The sequence below is a fragment of the Thunnus albacares genome, chromosome 20 (assembly GCF_914725855.1).
Source record: "Thunnus albacares chromosome 20, fThuAlb1.1, whole genome shotgun sequence".
Taxonomy (NCBI): Eukaryota; Metazoa; Chordata; class Actinopteri; order Scombriformes; family Scombridae; genus Thunnus; species Thunnus albacares.
In genome coordinates this window covers 25,035,122-25,047,160 of record NC_058125.1, presented here as the reverse complement: position 1 = coordinate 25,047,160, position 12,039 = coordinate 25,035,122, and the positions used below count along the sequence as shown (strand labels likewise).

General features: G+C 38.3%; 1 protein-coding gene across 1 annotated transcript; it reads left to right on the top strand.

The window, feature by feature from the left end:
- The first annotated feature begins 5,872 nt into the window (after positions 1–5,872).
- On the top strand, positions 5,873–7,333 carry LOC122971639 (E3 ubiquitin-protein ligase TRIM39-like). Its single transcript, XM_044338373.1, has one exon. It carries the CDS (start codon positions 5,939–5,941, stop codon positions 7,331–7,333), a length of 1,395 nt encoding a protein of 464 aa, XP_044194308.1. The 5' UTR covers positions 5,873–5,938.
- The last annotated feature ends 4,706 nt before the right edge of the window (positions 7,334–12,039 follow it).

Below are 12,039 nucleotides of genomic sequence, written 5' to 3'. Positions count from 1 at the left end.
CTCCAGTTTGGGAACCAATTAGACCCAATAATTTAAAGTATATCCTACAAATGGGAGAAGGTTAATTCATTTTAAAATGATCAATAGATTATACTTGGTCTCTTCTAGACTGTGCTTAAATCCAGGATTTTAAATGTATTTAGGACAGTGGTCAGGAGGATTACATGGCTTTATTTCTGGAATTGGTCCAAACTGCCGTCGTGTCACCATAGGCATTTTATGTGCCACGATACCCGGCCGACAGGTAGCTCTTAAAATGGAAACTCTTTCTCTCTCTAGCTCAGCCTACTTTAATGAAACTCTATAATTTTCAAGTGATACATTTTTGCTTTTATGAAACATGTCCTTTTCCAACCAACTGCTTTTCATTCTCTTTGCAAAGGCTGATGGTAAATGCATACGAGGAACACCTATAGAGTGCTGAACACACAGCAAACTGGGATTTTGTGCCACTGCAATAGGATATTTATATTCTCTTAGAGCCACCTGAACAGGAAGCCATGCAGTCACTTCAGCCTGCACGAAACCTTTAAAGGCGTGCAGTGCTATTTTTATATTTTTGCGGCACTGAAAATCTGCAGATATGATGACACCAGCTTTTTATTTAAGGGAACAATTTATCACAAAATCTGCAAAGCAAATACACACCTGACTGATTTTAAAGTGAAACACCCTCAGAGAAGGAAACAACATCTGGTATTTCATACAAAACCAGGGGACTTCCTGCAGGCAATAACTGGCCATACGTGTGTGTGTGTGTGTGTGTGTGTGTGTGTGTGTGTGTGTGTGTGTGTGTGTGTTAAAGGCTACTTTCAGGGACAAATTTAAGACTCAAGACCAGCAAACTGAGAACAGCTTATCCAATTGCGGACAAAAGCCGTGTCCCCCATTGGTAGAACGCTGATTTTTGGGTCAGTGGTTAAGGTTAGGGTGTCCAGGAAATTAATGTAAGTCTATGCAATGTCCCCAAAGGTGACTTAGGTCAACATGTCTGTGTGTGTGTATGGCTGTGTGTTGTTTCTGAGAGTGAACCTGAATTAATTTCAATGAGAAGGCATTGTGGATTGTGGCTCTTTGTGAAGGATAATTATGGAGGAAAGAAAAGTAAGAGAAAATAACACGGTGCAGAGCAGAATAAACAGGTGGACTGACTGACTGACTGACAGGTAGGAATTTCAGACAGACATACAGGTTGTGTTCACAAGTTAGCACCTTCTGTTTGGTTTCTGTGAATGCCGCAATGTTTCCACCTTCAGTTTCCACTCAGGAGACACGAATGGAGGCGAAAATGAGTCAAAATAGTTTCAGCTTTAGAAAAATGTTAGTTTTTCTGGATAAACGATTATAAGAAACTCGAGCTGTGATTCAGGAGGGGAAACTTTTGTGTTGCTGACTTTATTTGTAGAGCTTGGTACGGAAGACAAAGTTATTTGTTTGCACTGTAACGTAAGACATTTTATTCTTCTCCTCTATGTTTGACAAATATTTCACCACTACAGTTGTATTTTGGTGTCTTGTGAGCTGGGCACTTGTATGTGCATGACACAATAAGTAGCTAACAAATGGAGTAATATGACATTATCACAGCCTGAGTTGTTCACACCCACCTGATACTGATTTTGTTCACTGAAATATTCTTTTTTTTCCTTTCATAGCCCTGGATGGACAATCTGGACGGTCTGGATTAGGTGAAAGTAAGCTGATGGCAAAAACAGATATCATTAAGAAGAGCTGCAAAAGTGTTGGAAGAGAGTCCAGGAAAGGCTTAAGATTTAAGATGATTGAAGCAGAAATGGATTATGTGTAAATTCTGACATCTAGTGGTGAGAGATAAAAATTACACCAGTGTATCTGTGTTGCGTTGTATGAGTGTTATCTGCTCACAATATTCTTTATCTAGTTTCCAGTGGCATGTCAGGTCAGTAACTTGGTGTTTGTATAAAGAAACAGTTGTCTGACTTTGTTACTATGGAAAATGTGAAGTCCCATCATGCTGCAGTGCAGCGGTTTTTTGATATCCTTCCAAGGATATCAAAGGTCTCCCTGCCGAAGTGCAAAATTGTGCAAACATCAATCTCATATTCAGGTTCATCCAAGGGTGGATTTGTCTCACAAAGCATTTTTGTCCAAGGTGTCTGATCAGGGAGAATATTACAGTGTGTGAAGTACATCAGGGTCCTTACTCAGCGGTTTTAAAAAAGTGTAATCTTCATGACAAAAGTGGCTGTCCACTTAAAGCCCCCATCCACAGTTTTTCTTCTTGTTCCTATAGTTGAAAGTTTGAGCTTCACTGTGCAGAATGATGTAGGTAGGATTTTAACAAGATAATTGAACTTTTTTTGTGGAAAAACCATATCCGACACAAATTATTATTCAAATTAGACTATTTTCCTACATCTTAAAACAAGTCTGGAGGGGATTATATATATATATATGTCATATGAAGTGTTGCCCACATCTAAAGCAGCCCAGTTTTCCTATGAATTGTGTACATATTGGAGGACATCGCACCTCATGATTTTGTTTAATGCCATTTTAGAAAGTAGTGTTCCCAATATGTAGTGAGGCTTTAAGTAAGGGCGTGGAGGTCGGGGTAGTGGTGGATGGACCTGCACTGAGTCTGGCTTTCATTCAGTCGACTGAAGTTTGTGTCCTGCCACAGACCTGCATTTAATGTTCACATAACAGTATCTGCTATCTTTCCCTTAACCAAGTGTTTTAATTTCCTAACATTAACAATGTTTTAACCTGATATTTTTGTTGCCCTAACCATGATTTATTTGCTGTAACCACAATCTTTCCCCAACTATAACCAGTAGAATTTTAATGATCCCCTCCAGACATGTTTTAAGACATACAGTATTAAACTCCTCTGCTTGGAATAATAAAGTGTATGACATGTTATTTCCACCAAAAAAAAAAGTTCAATTACCTTTTTAAAAATACTTAAAATGTCATCCACTGCTTCTCCCTCACTGAAAAATCCAGATTCTCTCACTATGTAAATAATGTTCATTTCAAAAGTTTAACTGCTGGACACAAGATGTCTCCTACTTCACCGTAAAGTCCATTCTCAGTGTTTGTGCACTCGAGGCTTCAAGTTTCCACATCACACTTGTATAAGTTGCATACTGGACCACGATTGGCTTCCAACAAGTTGTGTTTACACAAATCATTCTTGTGGGTTCGCACCTTAAACTCAGATTTAAGGAGAGCACAGAGAAACTTTCCTTCTTTGGCAGATGAATGTGAAAACAAACTCCGCACATACATCATTCTGCACAGAGAAGCTCAAACATCGGCCTGAAGGAACAAAAAGAAAAACATATTTCAGTGGAGGGGGACTTTAAAAATATTGGCATTGAACGTAATTCAGGGTTTTTGCAGAATTGTTCTGGTTTGGCAGTGGGGCTGATCTAAAGTTACAGTGACATTAGTCTTTCATTCAACAAAATTGGCCCACACTCAACCCAAACAAACTGTCTGCCTCGATACATAAAGGGCAGAAATGTCCAATATGGATATAATTACTAGGGATTCTGGGCTGTTTTTGTATTAGCCTAGCCCTTGTAGACTTTAGCAAGGTGGAACCAACTGATTGATGGATTCAGACTCAAAATTTTATGTGTCTCAGGGACCCAAACTCAATAATGCATAAGCATCATAATATCTACATCAACCTTCTATCAAAAAAGGCAGAAACATTTACTACAACTAAAACTAATAATCTGATGCTGAACTCCAGCCTCCAGTTTTTAGCTCCATGGGGGCACCAGACAGTGGTGCCCTCTTCCCCCTCTTCTGGCACTCAAACACCTTGCAATATACACAGTGTCACAATTGTCAATGATGTTCATAAGACTGTTTTTGTATACAGATTATGTTTTTTTTTGTTCTTCACAAAGCCACAACAGTCAATCAAGAGAGTCTTTAGAACGATAGAGAACTTCTGTTCCTTCTTAGAATAAAATCAAAGGGCCCTCTTCTCTCTGAACCATCATCGCCAAAAAAGTGAGTTGATAGTGGTGGTAAGTCACTTGGCCTCCATCCTCTCTGTCTCTGATCCTATGGCTGCTATCTGCTGAATGTCAAAGGCCTAATTGTTTTTAAAGATGGCTCTGCCAGCACCGATGCCAGCCCCTGTGCTGGTCTATTCTTTAAAACTGTGTGATGCCTGAACACTCCAGGTGCCACCGCCAAGCTCTGCCAGGTTCTCAACAACCAACGCCTGCTCGGGCAGCTTTTGGCACCCTTTGGAAAAACTCAGATCTGTTCTTTATTGTCAGGATATTGAACCCCTCCTGGTACAGTAACGTCAGTCTGTTGGCTGGCAGGAAGGCTGATGCTGGCACAGGGGCCGCAGCATGCCACGCAGGGATTTCAGCCAGGCTTAGCGCTCCGCGGTAACTTCTGGAGAGGTTCTCGAGGTTTGAAGAAGCGAGGCTCGATGCCAAGACGACCTGGCTGCCCTGAAGAAATAGACAGCCATCACAGGGTGCATGTCAACAAGCAGTAGGATCATTTCAGGTCCTGTGGCAAGATGGCAAAGGCCAGTCATCCAGCTCTGGTGTAGTCTTCCCGTTTCTCCTCAAAAACAAACAGAAGGACGCACAGTTTTCCACAGAAACAGTGTTTGTGTCACAAGTTCAGTTTTATCCAGACCTTCTCCTTTTTGAAGCGGAGTTGACTCAACTTGACTGCAAGTTTTTTGTCAAAGTTAAAACATTTTCAAGTGGTACAGATGAGTCTTACCTTCAGTTTGTGCCACTTAGAGCAACATCCTTTAGGGATGTGCAGGCAGGGTATCATTTTGAGAGTATTTCATGAAATCATTCAGGGATTTGGTTTGATCACTAAAAGAAATTCTACATGTTTAACAAGATAGGACGAGACAATATAGAGATTTTGATGGTTCAAGTTTATTGTTATATCCATGAGAAGCAGTACATTCCAGTGCAATGAAAAACTTCTACTGATCTAAATCTTATTTAAATGGAGATAATATACATAGATAATACAAAATACAAAAACAAAAAGTCGACTGACTGACTTCATCATTTTACCATAAGTAATAATAATAATAATAATAATAATAAGCTGTGACAAAACATAATATGAATTTTGTGGTTTACATAAACATACCAACAGGTATGAGAGATTTAGTTATTACTATATTTACAGTATATTTAAAAGGACATTACACCAATTTCCCACACAAAGGTTAGTCATATGGAGCACTACTCAGGCTGTGAAAATAATCTCTGGTGATGTCATCAGGGTTATCTCAGCATCGGCAAAGGGATTTTTAATGAAAAACCTGCATTAAAAGGTGCTGGTGTAGAGTTTGTTTTCTACAAGCTGCATCATGAGAAATGTAGGGTCCAGCATGCCCACTTGAAGTCCGGATATTTCTGCCATTATTGCATGGATTTTCACGATTCTTTTTTTAAATCTGTTTCTTGTGAGTCTCCCGACTTTATCAAAGTATTACACTAAATCACTGGAGTGCCCCTTTAAACCACTGATTATTCAGTATGAAATAAGTTCTGTATATTAAAATAATAAGTATCAAGAAACAACAACCCTGGTACAGCACCTGTTTTATTGGCCTGTTTGTGAGCTGTATGCAGATGGGGTGTGAACAGTTAATAGTTTTGCTTTTGGGAGAAATAGTTAACCAGGGCTCCACCCATTGTATGACTCACCTGAGTCAAACAAGGAAACACAGAAACACGTAGTCAGTAAAGATTTACCTTCAGACTCCCACTGAAAAAGGAGAGAGACAACAGGAAATGTTTGGAGCTCTGGGATATACTGCCGCTTACACCAGCAGCTGACTCCACGAATGAAACAAGTGTTTTAGAAAAGCTTACTGGAGGAAGGAGTGGCACCATCTCCTGTCTGCAAGCTGTGTTTTGGGCTTCTATCGTAGAGGAAAATGGCTTCACGATCAGAGAAGGATTTCTGCTGTCCTGCCTGCTATGACATCTTCAAAGATCCTGTCCTCCTGTCATGCAGCCACAGCTTCTGTAAAGTCTGCCTGGAGAACTGGTGGAGAGGTAAACAAACCCATGAATGTCCAGTATGTAGAGCCAAATCTGAATGGAGCGATCCACGTTGCAACCTGGCGTTAAAAAACCTGTGTGAGGCCTTTTTACAAGAGAGATGTCAGAGAGCTTCTCTAGAGTCTGAGGCGCTCTGCGGTCTGCACGCCGAGAAACTCAAACTCTTTTGTCTGAACCATCAGCAGCCAGCGTGTCTCGTCTGCCGAGATGCGAAAATACACACCGACCACAGATTCAGACCCATCGATGAAGCTGCACAAGATCACAGAGAGGAGGTCCAGAAATCCCTGAAGCCCTTACAGGAGAAGTTAATGGTATTTAATCAGGTTAAAGGAAACTGTGATCAAACGGCAGAGCACATTAAGGCGCAGGCTCGACACACAGAGTGGCAGATTAAGGAGCAGTTTAGGAAGCTTCACCAGTTTCTACAAGAGGAAGAGGAGGCCAGGCTGGCCAATCTGAGGGAGGAAGAGAAGCAGAAGAGTCAGATGATGAAGGAGAAGTCTGAAGCTCTGAGCAAAGAGATAGCAGCGCTTTCACACACAGTCAGAGCCACAGAGGAGGAGCTGAGAGCTGAAGACTTATCGTTCCTGAAGAACTACAAGACCGCGGTAGAAAGAATCCAGCGGTGCCCCCTGCTGGATGATCCAAAGCCGGGGTCAGGAGCTCTGATCGATGTGGCCAAACACTTGGGCAACCTGACCTTCAACATCTGGAACAAGATGAAGGACATGATCTCCTACACTCCTGTGATTCTGGATCCAAATACTGCTCATCCAGAACTCATCCTGTCTGAAGATTTGACCAGCATGAGACACGGAAAGAGGAAGCAGCTCCCTGAAAACCCGGAGAGGTTTGAGTACTGGGATTCTGTCCTGGGCTTAGGCTTCAATTCAGGGACTCACAGTTGGGATGTTGAGATTGGAGACAACACGGACTGGGAACTGGGAGTGTTAGCAGAGTCTGTTTGCAGGCAGGTATTCACGGGATCTACAGTATGGAGCGTAGAACACAGTGATGCTGGTTACAGAGCTTTCTCCCCAACACATAAATACACCGCTCTCCCAATCAGAGAGAAGCTCCAAAGCATCCGAGTTCATCTGGACTGGGACAAAGGAGAGCTTTCATTCAGTGATCCTCATACTAACACACACATACACACCTTCACACACACTTTCACTGAGCGACTGTGTCCGTACCTTTGCACCATGAATACACTCCCTCTGAAAATATTGCCTGTAAAGATAACAGTGGAAAGGCACAACTGAAAATCTATCTATCTATGTGTACATACTCCTAAATTGACTTCTAATGACTTAGTTATGAAGGTCTGTGTGATGTAACTATTGTTATTTTTGCTCATGTTTGTGAGTATAAGAACTCTTAATACATTCACAGAGTCTGCGCAGATGTTTTCTGTATGTGGGACATATCTGCTCATGGAGAAACCAAATATACACTGCAAAAAAAAATCGTAAAAAAAAAAAAAAAATGGTAAAAAGTCTGGCGGCAAAAGTTGCCAAACACTTATTGTCAAATAACAGTGAAAAACTGTTAGTTATTCTACAGAGATTTATTTTGAAAATATGGATATTTACTTTGGACATTGTCTGCATTTTTACAGTCCAATCATTGTAAAATAAAAATAAAATCTCATTGTAAAACATTGCTAGAATGTTGCTAGAATAAATTTATTTATAATTGTGACACATTCATATACTAACATTACATTAAAACATACATATTTGGAGTTTTTCTATTATTTTCCAAGTGTATTACAACTGTATTTCTAACCCCAACTACAGATTGTTTCAGCTTCTGCCGTCTGGTAAACGGTACCGCAGCCTCAAAGCCCGGACCAGCAGACAACCAGGCTTATGAAAAATGAACACTAATTGCCTGTCTGCACATTAACACACACTACACTATACATATCACTACCACACTGTATCTGTAATCTTACTGCATTTTGTTTCTTTTTTAAATGCTATATTGCTGTTACTGTGCTGCTATATTGCTATTTTATTGTTATTATTGCTAGTTGTTGCTGCTGCAAAGTCGAGGAACACACACACCAACACTAACTTAGTCGGTAGGCAGCAGGTTACTGGTAATGTATTTATTAGCAGTAAATAGGAGCAGCTGGGCGATCTGATGTTTCTTTAATAAATAATATTAGTAACTTATCAAGCTAACTGGCTAAACTTATTAACACTAGCATACTAGCTGTCACTTAAAGTCTTTCTCAGGTCACAACTTGCCACAGCCTTTTATTTAATGTTTGCAGGACAGAATAGGAGCTGAAACATGTAAACTGACAAATGTAATTTATTTAACGTCACTATGACTGATGTGAGATTCTGATTCAAGGCTAACGTTAATAGCTTCATTAGGACTAGCATAATGCTATGTTATCTGAAGCCACACAGACTTAACGTTACTTAATGCATACAAAAAGCAAATGCTAACGTTAGCACTGCTGACTCCACATACATTTTAAAATTCTGACACTTATGCAACATCAACGCTTTAGTTATGTCAAGTTGTAGCTAGCGTTGAATGCTACTATCTCACTTTCCCTTTCTGGTGCCCTTGGTGTTAGCTCAACTCATGACAAGTTCAATTTATATCTCTCTTTGTACAAAACTTCATGTTATGGAGAAAAACAAAATGATTACCTTACCTTTACTGAAAGCTGAATGTGAGTCATCATCTTCAAATCAAATCTTGGGAAATGACTTGCGTTACTTTATTCAGAGAAAGTTTCTCTCTGTGGTCTCTGCGCTTCAAGCAGAGATCAACAAAGTGCGCATATATTCAAACAATTGAATGTTGCGCAGTCATTGGATGAATCACACTGGGAGGACCCGCCCCCAGAACTCAAACAATGTCATTGGTCGAGATCATCTCCCCACAACCTGATTCATCCAATGATTGTACAACATTCATTTGAATCTGCTCACATTTTCTTGACCTGTCTGAAGCACAGAGACTATAGAGACATTTTCTATGTTTACATTTATATGTTTTTTCAACTATTTTAAGGTCTTAAATCCCTTCACCCATATTATCAAAGCTCAAGCCTTGCTTGAACTGTTGAGTCCTAGCATCAAATCCCAGTCTTTCACACATCTCTCACCTATTGCTAAAAAAAAAAGTAAGCCATTGTAAAGCTTTACTCATATTGAGGTCCCTCTTTATTCACCTTATATTATCCCTGCTTTTTGCTCTTTGCTCTCTTACAACAAACATACATTTTTATCACCATTTGGTTTTGATATGTGGCCCCAACACCAATATGTTGTGCATCAAGACCTAAATACAATAACTCTCTTCAGCCTCAAATAGCCTATAAATGGCAGGTTCTGAAGAATGATGGCAGTGTACACACAATATATAAAAAATATCCCTCTGAAGAAGAGTGTCAGACATATAGTTGATTGTAATTACTGTCAAATACTGTTTATATAAATTAAATCTCATACATTAATTGGAAGGTCTGTAGATATATTGGATAGTTGCTTGTAATTACTTTCAAATAATGTTTATATGAAGTAATGATTATTAAAATTATGTTTTTGTAAGCCATTTTCACATGATCCTATTTTTTGTATAGTATAAAACCAGTATTTACCAGGAATTTACTGTAATAGATGAGATACAGATAGATCACATACCATTAAAGCCTAAAGTTCTCAAGATACCATTAATGGGTGTTAAAGGAGGATAATTTGCATATAATTTTATGTAATTTTTTTGTGTTTTACATCCAGAAATCTGTGCTTCGATGTGGCGGTCTTAAGGGTAAATTGGATAATTCTATGAATTTATTTAGTCACTTTTCCAGTGTGAACACAGCATATACTCAAAACCAGATGTAGAATATATAATTTGGGTTTAAGATTAAAAAACAGGAAATGATGCAGATGCTTTTTTCTTGTGAATTTCTAAATTTTTCCCCACAATATGATAATTGTAGTACGAGCCAGTAGTACACAAAGCTGGCATGTGAAAGCTCTAAGTGTTCACAGAACACATATTGAGATGTGAAGTATAACAGGGGACATTTTCTACAGAGCAGCGGCGGTGACCATTGGTCAGCTGAAATTCATGCCTATTTTTTAGGTACCCTGAGCTAAAATGAGTTTTAGCCTGCCCTCACTGATGGGAAAATGGGATGGACAAAATATTAGAAACACAGCCTCCAAAATGACTGTAATGTTAAATTGTCTTTTTATCAACAAAAACTGCTCATTATAACCTTCACGAAGGCAAGTTGTATTACAAGGCTAGTGTTTAAGACTGCATTAGTTTTAGCTCTAGTGAATTCAATAAACTGGTGACACAAGCAATTTCTCATCTTTCCTTCTACTGCCAGTCAACAGGGAACACTGTTCAGGAAAATAAGAAGGAACTTGGTGGTAAAAAGAGTGCAACTTTGGAAAATATCTACTTGATTTGATGTCTGAAGCCTCATATTAGCTTCAGATAAATGTTTAAGTACATTTTTGCATAAAAAGGAACTGAGGATTTTTCCTCCATCACTAACAGTAGGTTGAAAGTGCATAAAGAGCAATATTCAGTATGAACAGGAGGAATTATTACAGCAGAAACATCCTCTTTCAGTCTTCATAAAGGAACCTGACTACTATTTTAAGACAGGCTTGAAAAATAGTGAAACTATCTTGATATTGATTTCAACCATGTTATATGTATTTGAAAACAAATTGTCAATGATTTGATTCTCTAAAGAAGCAATACAAAACACAAGCTTATTACATGGATCTGTTTATGAAGAGTAAGAATGGACATAAAAGAGATTAAGAAATAAAATGATATATTTTTTTACTGACTGGTTTCTGTGTGGTTAACTATTGTGCTATTTTGCCATAGAAATAAAATAATTTAGTTTTATCATGATAATACAAAGATCAGATCGTGACTATCTTGAATTATGAATTAGTTATTTAATGTGATGTGATACTCTTCCCTTTTCAGATATTCTCTTCATAAATATTGTTGTCTTTTTAATTGAATTTTTGCTTGTTTGATAGCTTGATATGTTTAATAATGGGCTATATACTTAGTATTTCCTTAATACATCATTTGTTTTTGTATTTTTCATTTTTCATCATTAGTAGATTGAAATATTGTATTTTCTGTGTGAATTGTTTGCTGATCATTAAAAATATTTATTGTTTGGATAGTATATGTGTAGCTTAAGCTTCTTTTGTTAAATATTATTTGTAATTCCCATCCAGTATTTAGTATTTTCAAGTTTTTCATTGTAGTCCATTGTGTTGCCTCCCTCATACCTTATGTGTATTTTTTCAATCTTTTTTAATCACTCACTGGCGGTGGAATTGTTGGCCCAGTGAAAGACAATTCCTCAAATATTGCTTTTTCATTATTAGTATAGGCTAAAAAAGTAAGTTGGACTCTGCAAATGAGATAAACGACTATCAGATTATACGCTCAGTGAAGCAACAAGGAAATAATAAAAACCCTCTTTCTGCACTCATTAAATGAAATATTTCCTGTTTTTAATTTATTTTCCATCCATTTTTTTAGCGGCAGCAAAATCACTTGTGCCGCATTTATTGGCTGTCACATGAAATTTCCCCTTTTACGAGTTTAATGGGAGCATCCTGAACGCAGCATTCGTAACGATAAGATTGATTAAACCACAAATGTGAAGGTAGAAATATTACATATTAGAAACTCCGGTTTTACGCTTCAAAATAAAACTTGACGAAAAACCACACTGCCAAAATTCATAAAACCCAGCAAGAAAATGTATCGAAACATGTTTAGATTAAGTGGTTTGTATTAAATCCACATTTTACTGCGGATATTAGCATATCGAAATGCACCATCTTGGTTCAGCTAAAATGTATTTTTTTTATATGTTCAAGTTAACCTTTTATTCTTACAGGATAGATGAAGTAGGTTCCGGTTACGTCCTGCTGTCGGT